The sequence below is a fragment of the Hylobates moloch genome, unplaced genomic scaffold (assembly GCF_009828535.3).
Source record: "Hylobates moloch isolate HMO894 unplaced genomic scaffold, HMol_V3 SCAFFOLD_7, whole genome shotgun sequence".
In the NCBI taxonomy this organism is placed as follows: domain Eukaryota; kingdom Metazoa; phylum Chordata; class Mammalia; order Primates; family Hylobatidae; genus Hylobates; species Hylobates moloch.
Genome location: NW_026652282.1, coordinates 58,254 through 71,256, shown reverse-complemented (window position 1 = coordinate 71,256; position 13,003 = coordinate 58,254). Strand labels below are relative to the sequence as shown.

The 13,003-nt window shown below is 42.5% G+C and overlaps 1 protein-coding gene across 2 annotated transcripts in view; it reads right to left on the bottom strand.

Moving 5' to 3' along the window:
- Positions 1-236: 236 nt before the first annotated feature.
- Positions 237-13,003, bottom strand: part of GYG2 (glycogenin 2) — a 53,462-nt gene continuing 40,695 nt past the window's right edge. The window contains exons 9-11 of one of the 2 annotated variants that reach the window (XM_058441469.1): positions 7,113-7,217; positions 5,724-5,828; positions 237-2,012 (exon numbers count right to left, since the gene is read on the bottom strand). In XM_058441469.1, the coding sequence (XP_058297452.1) occupies positions 1,851-2,012; positions 5,724-5,828; positions 7,113-7,217 (372 nt within the window). In that variant the 3' untranslated portion in view covers positions 237-1,850. The remainder of the gene's footprint in view (positions 2,013-5,723; positions 5,829-7,112; positions 7,218-13,003) is intronic. The other variant, XM_032756533.2, reaches the window with a different exon arrangement.

The window sequence follows — 13,003 nt, the reverse complement described above, 5'->3', positions numbered from 1 at the left end:
TTTCAGCCTCCCAAAGTGCTGGCATTACAGGAGTGAGCCACCACGCCCAGCCCGATGCTTACTATTTTAAAAACAAAATACAATAGAAAAGGCCGAAAATAAAATAGAAAGGCCCTACCCTTGGTTTAATATAAAATATAACTCTGATATCGTAGGAAATAGGCAAACACACACTGGAAGGAGACCACATGGCTGTTTTTTAACATTTTAATTTAAACGTGTCAGCATTTGTCCAAATGAGATGATACAGGCTAGAATGCACAGCGGAATTCCAGACTGGACTCACTCCATAAGCCAACTCATCACTGCCCGTGAACATGAATTCTGGTCCTCAGAGAAGCTGACATTTTTCCCCTGAACATTCCCATGGTCTCCCTCTGAAAGCCGACGACCATCCAACCCTGACTCACCTGAGACTGTATCCATATGGCTATTTTAAATTAACCCCTGAAATATCCTATGAGCATCGCCCTCTGAGACTGAAGATTATTAACCACCCACACGGAAAAAGAAACAGCCCCTCCATCATCCACATCTGCACACAAAAAAATGCCACCACTAATGCCATAAATTCAGGCAGGTTCCTCTATCCAAAGGTTAAAACTGCTTCAGGTGACCTAAAAAGTGGCCACTCCTCTCCACGTAAACGCATCCAGCTGACACAGGCTAGGATCGCGTTCTCCCACGGCCTTCCTATCCCATCTCTAATTTACTCTCTGCTTTTCCCTGGAATGTGCATGATAAATAAACTTTCCAAACATTTCAAAAGTCGCACTTTCCTTCTTTATTACAACGATGCCCATTTTGAACGACACTCTCGGTGGCCCCCGACAGCCACCCGGTGAGATACACAGCATATTGTGCCCATTGAATGAAGATACTTCTGACAATGAGGCTTTCTCGTGAAATAGTTTCCCGTCTCATAAAACTGAGAATTCTCTGGAAAGAGCTGAGTGGAAATGGCGTTGAGGGATGCAGTGATTCACCAAGTGATTGAGAACTGAGGTAGTGAGGGCAGAGAACAAGCCAAGAGCAGTCAAGGATGGACCGACTGCACCCTGACTTTTGTCGTCAAGCAGAGAGCATCTCTAGATCCAGTTATCCTGAGCAAGTTGTTGCTCTAAATCAGGTAGGGGCAAGCCCTTGATTCTTCTCAACCAGGAAGTGAATCCGTTTAGATCCTCTAAGCCACCTACATTCCCCAAGCCACCTACAATCTTTCTTCCCAACGTCCACAAGTAGAGTTTCTGTCAACGCTCTAGGAAGTCCTGCTAGGATTTAAAGCAGAGAGACCACAGCCGAGGTGTTTCTCAGATACGCTTCGCCAAGTCCAAACGAAAGTCAGTCACCACGTCTACATGTTTCCTTAGCCCTACAGAAATGGGTCTCCACGGCAAAGCCTCAGAGGTGCTAAATACCTATATTAGTGTTGTTAGCTTAGTGATGGGAGGAAATCTGCAGTGAGGTTTAATTCTAAATAGGGCAGGTCTCATAGCACCTGTACAACACAGCTCCAGCGTACTGCGGAGGTCCTTCGGGCAAGAGCAGAGACCACCATGAAGGGTCTACTAGAATGTGATTACTGCTCGCTTTTGCCGACAGGTTCAAGGGTAGAACTGACCTCTGAAGAAAGCCCAGAAGGCATTGGTGGAGGGGTTGGGGTGAGGGGCTTTAAGGTGGATTTCTACACTCTACGTTTTTTTGCGTGAGGCACTCAAATGGATTAAGCATAAATAGAGGCACAAGGTTCAACAGCGTTTCCCTTTGAAAGGACCAGAGGAGATCTCCACACAACAGGACCACGCAACAGGACATTGTCTAACTACACACAACGCCCACCAGCTGCCGGATTACTGCAGGAACCGGTCTAGCTTCTCCTGGATGCGAGCAAACGCGTCCTTCCCCATGTAGTCGATACGGCCTTCCTCCCACTTCCTCCTCTCTTCCTCGGGGCTCAATTCCTTCACCTTCTCTTCGATGGAGATCTGGGAAACAGAGACGGCCAGGTCGACCTAGGGAAGACAGTCAGTGGGAGATGGTTTTTGCAGCTGTCCATTATCGAGGGAAAGACTGCTAAAACCCATCCAGTGTAGGGTCCTGCAGAAAGATGCATCTCAGTTCTCAAAGAGAGATTGCGAATCACTAGCACTTTGCTTTTAATGAGACAGAGTCTCTGTCGTCCAGGCTGGAGTGCAGTGGTGCAGTCATAGCTCACTGCAGCCTTGACCTCCTGGGCTCAAGAGCTCCTCCCACCTCTGCCTCCTCGGTAGCTGGGACTACAGTGCACACCACCACGCCCAGCTAATTTTTGTATTTTTTGCACAGATGGGGTCTCATTATGTTGCCCAGGGTGGTCTTGAATTCCCAGGCTCGAGCAATCCTCTCGCCTGGGCCTCCCAGTGAGCTGGGATTGCAGGTGTGAGCCTCCACACCCAGCAGCACTTTTCTTTTGAGCTAAATACACACTAGATTTAGTATAATACGCTTAGAAGATAATTTTTTTGCTTAAGTTTTTTGAAATTTTATAAAATGTAATTGTATATGTTCTCTTTTTCTGAAGAATTGTTTTCATTTCTAGCCACTAAACCATTTTAAACACACACACACACACACACACGCTACTAATTTAATACTCTCACCCACCAAAACTTCTGTTTTGCATGACAGTGAATAACCTATAAGAATAGCCTATAAGAATTTAGACTGCTTGGCAAAGGAATTTAAATAATAATTTAGATAGTTTTTTCAATGGCAGAGTTTCTGCCTTCTTAAGGGACATATGAAAAAATAGATGAATATGCAGGTGTGTAACAACACACACACACACACACACACACACACACTTTTGTTTGGCATTCAGATGAGTCAACAAAAAGAATAAATACATTTGCTTTAAACACTTCTTACCAAGAACTAGAAAAAGACTTTTAAAAATTTAAAGATGGTAACAATAATAGACACACACACACATCTATCTATCTATCTATCTATCTATCTATCTATCTATCTATCTATTTATCATCTATCTCATCTACCAACCATCTATCATCTATCTCATCTATCTACCTATGTTCTATCTATCCACTCATCCATCCATCCAACCATCCATCCATCCGTCCATGTCCATCCATTCTATTTATCAATAAATCATCTGTCATCTATCACTCCATCATCTATCTATCTATGATCTCTATCTACCTATCTACTTTCTATCAATCTATCTATCCATTTATCCATCCATCCATCCATCTATCCATCCTATCACTCTATCATTTATCTATTTATTTAAAATATCTACCTATCTACCTATCATCTATCACTCTATCATTCATTTATCTATCATCTCTATCTATCTACTACCTATATTTTATCTCTTCTATATGTATGTATCTATTATCTAGATATGAGGATGAATGGATATATAGATGAGATAGATGATAGAAAATAGATAGATAGCCGGGTGTGGTGGTTCATGCCTGTAATCCCACTTTGGGAGGCCGAGGCAGGTGGATCACCTGAGGTCAGGAGTTCGAGACCAGCCCGGCCAACATGGTGAAACCCCATCTCTACTAAAACTACAAAAATTAGCCGGGCTTGGTCGTGGACAACTGTAGTCCCAGCTACCCGGGAGGCTGAGTCAGGAGAATCACTTGAACCCAGGAGGTGGAGGTTGCAGTGAGCCGAGATCACGCCACTGCACTCCAGACTGGGCGACAGGGTGAGACACTCCGTCAAAAAAAAAAAAGAAAATAGATAAGAGGGAGATAGATAGATACATGATATGTATAGAGATAGATACATAGAAAGATAAATTTGAGTTTTTGCGCCATGGGCATATACTACTTTCTTCTGCAATTACTTGCCACAGTGTTTTTAGAAGGCTTTTACATATAAGATTCTGCCTTCTACACTCATTCCCACATATTATATTTTATTTAAAGACAGCCATTCTATTGATTAAGGTGATAGCAAGAGTGAACAAATAAATTAAAAAGTCCACTTCAGGATACTGCAGCATTTCTCCCCTCTAAGAGCACTTGCATTTAGATCCATTCAGTTCCTGAGAATGAAGTGTTTCTGGAATTAACAGGACCTACGGCACCCAACTCCATACTAGTTTTCAAGACAAAACAGCACAGTGATTGTGACATTTCTGCTAACAAGAGATGAGTATCCAAGAAAACAACAAGCTGCTCCAATGTGATGAATTAGGGTATTATACAAGATACTAAATAAAGTGCCCCTAGAGGACAGTGTGGACACACAGGAGAAGAAGGTCAAAGTGCCCCGGTTTAGCAAATCAATGACCGAAATCTTTCTCATCTTTATGAGCCAAGCACTAACTAGGGCTTTCCCTATACCACTCTCCTTTTTAATACCCCTCCTTCCAATTCTGTGAGGTGGGCAACCCAGTCTCCACCTCATGAACACTGAAGCAAGGTAATGAACTCAGGCTGGGCGCGGTGGCTCATGCCTGTAATCCCAGCATTTCGAGAGGCCAAAAAAGGAGGATCACCTGAGGCCAGGTGTTCGAGACCAGCCTGGACAGCATAGTGAAACCCCAACCCTACAAAAAATAAAAAAAAAAAAATTAGCTGGTTGCAGTGGCCCATGCCTGTAGTCCCATTTCCTTGGAAGGCTGAGGCAGGAGGATTGCTTAGCTATGATCATGCCACTGCACTCCAGCCTGGGCTACACAGCAAGACCCTGTCTCTAAATAATAATAATAATAATAATTTTTAAAAAGAAAAAGTAATGAACTCACCCAGGATCCCAAACCTACCACATGGCTGAGCTGTCCAGCGTAGGTCTACCCAACCTCACACTGATGCCCTGTCACTCACTAATAACTACAGATTCAATACACAGAGCCTCAAATGATGACCACAGGGGTGGAACATGCCGAAGGGATACATCCACATGTTTATAAGAAACCCTGGCCTCAACCAACAGCTCTAGAAATTAAGTTCAAAATGCTGCATTTGAACATTAACCAAGTAAGAATGAGAAAAACAAGTTCACATTTTCTGCAAGGGTGACTGTCTAGGGGAGGCATGTAGCCAACGAAAACATTTATGATACAGTAGGCCACATTCTAAAGTATGCGTTCAATACGGACTTTCAGTCTAGACCTAAACCGAGCTCTACGCTGCACTGATTATTACTTAAAGACCAACTGGCGTTATTAGAGCATGCTTAAAGAGAAAGAGAAAACGTTAGCAACTGCTTTCATTAAATGCATCAGTGGAGAGAATGTAGTTGAAGATGAAAGCATTTCTAGGAGGAAGGAACGGAAAGCATGCATCCCTCATTTCATCCTGCAAGAAGAAATGATTCGCATGCCCCATCTGGATTCGAACATTAGCATGCCCCATTCCCTCCAATTTTCAGCTTTTAATCTCTTCCTTTCAGAAAATGGATGGCTATGCATCAATCTCCATAGTCCCTCCACTTCCCTCCTGACCACTTCTGCAGAACAGCTTTTAAAGAGAGAAAAAGCGTGATGATCAGACTTGAAGACGGCAAAAGAGTCGGCCGATCACCCCAGGAAAACGCTAGAGAGAAGACAGAAGAGTCAGAGGCAGGGGAAGAGGGAAGCCGATTCTTATTTTTTGTTAAACAGGCTGAAAAATGAACAGCTGTTGTGTGCATGCAGTTGACCTCAGTGACGGTGGATGGCCCCCACCGGGAGCCTTGGGCAAGGGGAAGAATTTGGATACCACCTCCAGTGCATCCTGCAGACTGGGGTCCCTGACAGCCTCAGCAGGGAGTTCCTGGCTTGGTTCGAAGGTTTCCTCGGATGAGACACTTTCGACTTTATTTGCTGGCTGCTAAAACATAACCATTCCATCATTAGTCTGCAGTGGGCTGCAGGGAACTGTAGCCATAATCTAAATGACGGAGAACTCTTTATCTTGGGGTAAAATAAAATCAAATTATTGGGTTGAGGCCAGGCGTGGTGGCTCATGCCTGTAATCCCAGCATTTTAGGAGGCCAAAGCAGGAGGATTGCCTGAGCCCAGGAGTTCGAGACCAGCCTCAGCAAAATAGCAAGACCTCATCTTTATTATAACTTTTTTTTTTTTTTGAGACGGAGTCTCACTCTGTTGCCCAGGCTGGAGTGCAGTGATGTGATCTCAGCTCACTGCAAGCTCCACCTCCCGGGTTCACGCCATTCTCCTGCCTCAGCCTCCAGAGTAGCTGGGACTACAGGCGCCCGCCACCACACCCGGCTAATTTTTTGTATTTTTAGTAGAGACGGGGTTTCACCATGTTAGCCAGGATGGTCTCGATCTCCTGACCTCATGATCCTCCTGCCTCGGCCTCCCAAAGTGCTGGGATTACAGGCGTGCACCACTGCGTCTGGCACTATAATTAACTTTTTTAAAAAAATTGATGGACTGTGCTCGATCTTCTTTTCTGGGAATGCTACAAATAGCTCAGCTTCTCTCCCCTCACTTTTTCTGAGCCATCCACCATGTCTCAGACAAGAGGAGATGCTACAAGTTCTTATGCAATTCATGAAAGTTACATTTTCAGAGAAAGATTTGACTTGTTTATACCAAATGCCTACAGAAGCATTTTACTAAGATAGTCTCTCTGAGAGCTTAAAAAAAAAAGGGGTTGTCCATAAAGCCAGTTTTCTGATGATATGTGGCAATAAAAGCCCAGATTCATAAGGGTAAATCTAGAGAAAAAAAAGAATTAAAATAAAATCCATAGTCATGGAATATTGATTTCAGACATGGTGCAAGTCCTATCAAAAGTTTAAAAAAATTAATGGAGACATAGATGCTATATAGACGCTGTATCTTTTTCTTATTAATTTTTTTAAGCAAAGTGGAAGAGAATAACAAAATGACCAAAAAGAAAACCCCACAATAAGTTCGAACAGACAGCCAGATTCCTTATCCACCTGGATAATAGAGAAATAGACTAATTATAACACAACTTATTCCAGGTGGGGGAAACCACTCAAAAAAAAAAAAAAAATGGGAAGAATTTTTAAAAGCATATGGTGCCCCCACTGGTATGTAATGGGGACAGACACTGTGAGAAAATAACAAGCAATAAGAGAGCTGGCCATGCGTAGGTCATATAGATGAGGAATACCAAGGTGGTTTCAGTCTCTGTGAAGTCTGCAAGCTGAGGGGAAGGCTGGGACAGTGGGTCACACGTTATCACGGCAGGAGTCTCAATTTCAGGACAAGCTATCATCTGTTATAAAGAAAGAGCAAAGGCAAGTTAAGTCAAACCTTCACGCAAATAAATGCAACTTAATTGAAAATACCCACTCTATTTTTTTCTGCCTCTATGGTGCAAATACAACTTGATATGCGATAGGACTGGGGCAAGGTGATACGCTCACCAATACCTGTCTTTGTTTCTTCTTCTTCTTCTCAGGCTAATATCTAAGTGCATTTTGTGACCTCCTTGCACCTGGACAGGACCATGGAAGTGATTCCCACAAGCAGATTGAGTGAATGCGAGGAGGTGATGTGAGTCACCTCTGGGCTGGGCAACGAGAGGAATAAGATATTCCTATCCTCTCTTCTTCCACCAGCCAGGTGAAAAACAAGATCCCTCCACCCTCTCTGAACTGGGCCTCCATAAGAAAATAAAACCAAACAGAGAACAAATCAGGTGACTCTTTTCTCAAGTCTCCCAAGGATGGTCCGTATCTAACACCATTCTAGATGGGGAGGAGGTAACTGAATGCATTACGTACAGTGGCTGCCATCAGCAACAGCACCTAATCCTCCCAAGGAGTCTCGCTCGAGAAGAGCTGCCCTAGAAGGTGGTGCACAACACTAGCAGCATCCTGGATCCCTGAAAGGCTGCACGGGGTAGAGGATACCTTGGCCACCCCAGCTGGCTGTGATACAAATGAGAAATAAACTTTTACTTATTTGGGGGCTGTTTGTTATAGCAGCTAGCCCACCTTGACAAATACAGGGTCAAGAAGCAAACCTGTGTCCAATCACTGGGGCCCCCATCAGGCCAGGTCACAAAGCAGTTAGCTTAATGAGTGTGAGCAACAGAGATAAGGGAACACTGACATTCTCACTGAAAACACACTGTGGAATTCTTGGGGGTGGATGGGGTTGAGCCTCAACATGAGCCCCTCTTGCCTGCACCAGGCCAACTTAAGAGAATTGTAATCCTTCAAATGCAGACTCGCAGGCCATGATCCCAGAGATTTGGAGTGATGTCAGCTGGGGTGGAGATCAGTCACTTGGATACTCAGCTCCCAAATTTCTGATCCTAGCATTCCCTTTTAGGAGAATGTCCAGTTCATTCTCCTAATTGAGGCACGAATGTATGCATTTCACAGGTGTTTATGGGGAGGTAGGTAGTGAAGACTAAACAGTGGCCTACACAGATATGATCTGCACCTTCATGAAGCTTACTGTCAAAGACGACAGAAAATCAACAAATAACAAATACAAAATGGCAAGCCATGAGAAATTCTAGGAAAGAAAATGGTTATCCATTCTAGGAAAGAAAATGTTATCAAGAGACCTCACCTGGTCTAAAGGGGGAGACACTCCTAGGGAAGTAATATCTAAAATGAAGCCTGAAGGATGAGTAGAAGCCAATGATGTAGAATGACTGGAAATGAAGTAAGAAGAAGAACATGCTGAAAAATGCACGTGAAAGCAGATCAGCATGTGCAATGCGCTAAGGCAGAGGAACAGGAGCACAGAAAGAAACAGAAAAAAGGTATCTATAAAAACTGAACACTCCCAAAAGTCATTATTAGTGAGATTTACTGAAACTTTAAGATGTAAAAGAGAACACTGTAATCATGAAACTTTTTTTTAATTTGACTATTCTAACTCATAATCACAAAAGTGCAATTTATTTTATTTATTTATTTTATTTTTGAGACAGAGTCACCCAGGCTGGAGTGCAGTGGCATGATCTCGGCTCACTGCACCCTCTGCCTCCCGGGTTCAAGTGATTCTCCTATCTCAGCCTCTCGAGTAGCTGGGATTACAGGCACGCATCACCAAACCCAGCTAATTTTTTTGTGTATTTTTCATAGAGACGGGGTTTCACCATCTTGGTCAGGCTGGTCTTGAACTCCTGACCTCAAGTGATCTGCCCGCCTCAGCCTCCCAAAGTACTGGATTACAGGTGACAGTCACCATGCCCAGCCTATGAAATAGGCTTTAAATAACTTATTAAATAAGTTATTTAAATAGGCACTTTAAATAACTCACAGAAGAATAGAGTGGAACAGTAGTTGCCAGGCACTGGGGGCGGGGTGCTTAGAATGAAGACATGTTGGTGAAGGAATGAATATGAAGTTTTCGTTATACAAGATAAATAAGTGCTGGGGATCTAACATACAGCATGGTGACCACAGTTAACAATATAGGATTGTAGACTTCAAATTTGCTGTGAGAGTAGATCTTATGTGTTCTCAATGCCAAGAACAGCAGCAGGAGGAGGAGGAGGAGAAAGAGGAGGAAGAGGAGGAGGAGGAGGAGGAGAAGAAAACAGCATTGATGTGAGGTGATGAAAATGTTAATTAGCTTGATACAATGATTGTTTCACAATGTATACATACAGCAAAGCATCAAATTGTACTCCTTAAATACATACCAATTTTTATTTGTCAGTGGTACCTCAATACAGCTGGAGAGAAATTTTAAAAAATTAACATTAAATAAAATATGGGCTGCTTCTTTCAGATCTCAGCCATGTATGTAAAATCCAAACATAAAATTGAGTTCTAAGAATTATGGTGTAACACAAAATTGTAAGTTGTCAAAGACATCAGACAACCATGATAATAGTACTCCTTTTTTAGTAGATGCTCATGGCTGGCTGCTGAACGACACTCATGAACTTCTCAGCCACGATGCCTTTTAATCCCCACAGCCCTATGAGGCAGACAGGGTGAGCCTTCCCTCTTACTGCTGCAAAGTTTAATCTGCAGACAGAGATACTGTCCAACATACGAGAGCTAGCAAGTGAGAGAGTGGGATTTGGGTATGCGCCTCTGTGTCTGCCAAGCCTTGCCCCTGGGCTGTATGCAATGTACATGATTTTCCAGGGTCTGCAAAACAATAAAATGAGTCTTGGGAAAAAATGATGAATGCAATAACTGCATTATCATAAACCATATGAATCCCATAAAAATGAATAATTTCCTTCTTCAACCAGGGCTGGTAGAGGGATGTCCTGGATTTGAATACTGACACATCAAGGAAAAGGACCTGGAGAAATGACTCTCTGAGTCATGGGGCTTTCAGTGAGATGTCGCACAGACACTTACTGCGATGGATAAATGAAGCAGCCAGACAGGCAAAGAATAAGTGCTCAAAAAACGATTCCAGGAATTGGATTAGGGAAAATGTCAATCTGTTTCTGTCATCTAATTTCTCCCAACCATAAGCACATAAATAAGTTCCATGGGGCCGATCATGAAGTATAATCCTTCCTTGGAAGGGATTTAACTCGGGGTTATATGTTTGATTACAAAGGATGAAATAATGATGCAAGTTTTCAGCTTGCCTTCTGCAGATGTGTTAATCTTATGCATTTAAACGAGGAAGAGAAGTTCAGTCAGCCCTTGCTAATGTTTCTAATCAAGACCCACAGGCTTACTTAACAAGTAATATTAACAACCGAAACATAAACCAACTTTTATGAATAAATACGGCCATTATTTTTACTAGCAAAAAGGAGAAACTTCCCCCTTGCATATCATGCAGAGAGAAATTTTAAGATGAGAATGCAGCAATCTCAAAGTCCGCTCTTAAGAACATTTTTGGCAAGCTTGCGAATGCATGAATATAAAATGTGACTTTTACAAACTGCATTTCTTTTTATCCTTAGGTAATAACTATTCTACTGATGTATCCCCTAAAAGCCTGACTGAAGATGGGGTCACCTTGAAAGAAGAGACTCTGAAACTGGAGGCAGGCAAGAGAAGAATTCTCAGCTCATTGGAGAGACAGGCTGAGACATGCAGAGATGCTTAAAACAAAATGCTCTGTGTGGGAAGATGAAAGCTGAGAGAGGACATCGTAAAGGCAGATGAGGCAGGGAACAGATAACAGCAGACACAGAATGTTCCAGTACACAATCCAAGGAGATAACATTTACCGCAAAAAAGGAAGCACTCCTTTGCATTATGGGCTGTAAATTTGTGAAAGTTATTACTGCTGGAGGTGGTAAATGTTAAAAATACAAATATATATGTATCAGCTCAGGAACTGAAATGAGATTTTTCCCACTTTCAGCAAATGGTGAAGCCGTTGTTTCACACTAAGTCTTCTGCCAAAAATACCTAAAAAGCCTGCACAAATAATGTATATAGAATTTTATTTATTTATTTGAGACGGAGTCTCACTCTGTTGCCCAGGCTGGAGTGCAGCGGTGCCATCTCACCTCACTGCAACATCTCCCTCCCAGGTTCAAGCGATTCTCTTGTCTCATCCTCCCGAGTAGCTGGGATTACAGGCACGTGCCACCACGCCTGGCTAGTTTTTGTATTTTTAGTAGAGATGGGGTCTCACCATGTTGGCCAGGCTGGTCTCAAACTCCTGACCTCAGGTGATCTGCCTGCCTTGGCCTCACAAAGTGCTGGCATTACAGGTGTGAGCCACCACACCTGGCCTAGAATTTTTTTTTTTTTTTCAAGTACATCAGAGAGCTACTAAGGCAGCACAAAATTAAGAGTGAAGATATCAGAGACAAACAGAAGAGGTAAATGTTAAATTTGGTACCTTACTTCCACTCAGGGCAAATAAGAGGCTGGGAAGCTGAGAAACTGAGTAGAGTTGCCAGCAGTGCTAGGAGGCTCAGGGGCCCATAAATATCAATAATCAGGACCAATGAGGGACCCTGGTACACACCACAAGCTTTCTTTCGTGACCTCACTGAGAGGAGAACCAGAAATAGACTGGTCATCACAAACACTGAAGCCCAATTTCCCTCCAGCTCAGCCCCAGATAGGGTCTGGGCAAACTACCTCAGGGTATGGGCAAATCACATCAAATCCCATGAATTAAAAAAAAAAAATCCTCTTTGGGTTATGATAATATGATTCAGAGCTACAAATTGTCTTTGCAATTTTTTTTCATTTACCATGTCTGGCTGTCAATTAAAAAATTAACTATCATACAACAAGAAAAGACCAAATGAGTGAAAATCAAGAGCAAACAAAATTAAACAACAAAACCAAACCCACCTGAAACCCAGATACGTAATTTATCAGACATGGACTATAGTTAAATGTGAGAAATATTTTAAATAAAATGGGGAAAAAGATAAAAATGTTCAAGGTAGTATTGAAACTACATTGTTCATTTGAACTAAAAATCTCATGTTAATTTGAACTAAAAACATAATAACTGAAACTAGAATGTGGGTTTAACAACAGATTAGACATAGCCAAAGAGATCAGTTAACTAGAAAATAGGTCAGTAGACTGAAGTATGGGGAGAAAGATTGACAGAAAATGCAGATAACTGTGTCATAGATATATGGGACACAGTCAACGGTTCTACTAATGTTAGTACAGGCCGGGCGTGGTGGCTCATGCCTGTAATCCCAGCACTTTGGGAGGCTGAGGCAGGTGGATCACCTGAGGTCAGGAGTTCGAGACCAGCCTGGCCAACATGCTGAAAACCCGGCTCTACTATAAATACAAAAAATTAGCCAGGTGTAGTGGCGGGTGCCTGTAGTCCCAGCTAGTTGGGAGGCTGAGGCAGGAGAATCGCTTGAACCCAGGAGGCGGAGACTTCAGTGAGCCGAGATCTCACCAGTGCACTCTAGTCTGGACGACAGAGCAAGTCTCTGTCTCAAAAAAAAAAATAAAATAAATAAAAAAGTAAGACATACTTCAACAAAAAACTATATTATAAATAAAATAAGATGCACTACAAAAAGAGTAAAAAAACTTGATAGCTTAAAAAAAAACTGAAGGACATCTGTAATCTTTTAATTAACTACATTTCCCCACCCAAATACTAGAAGACAAAACA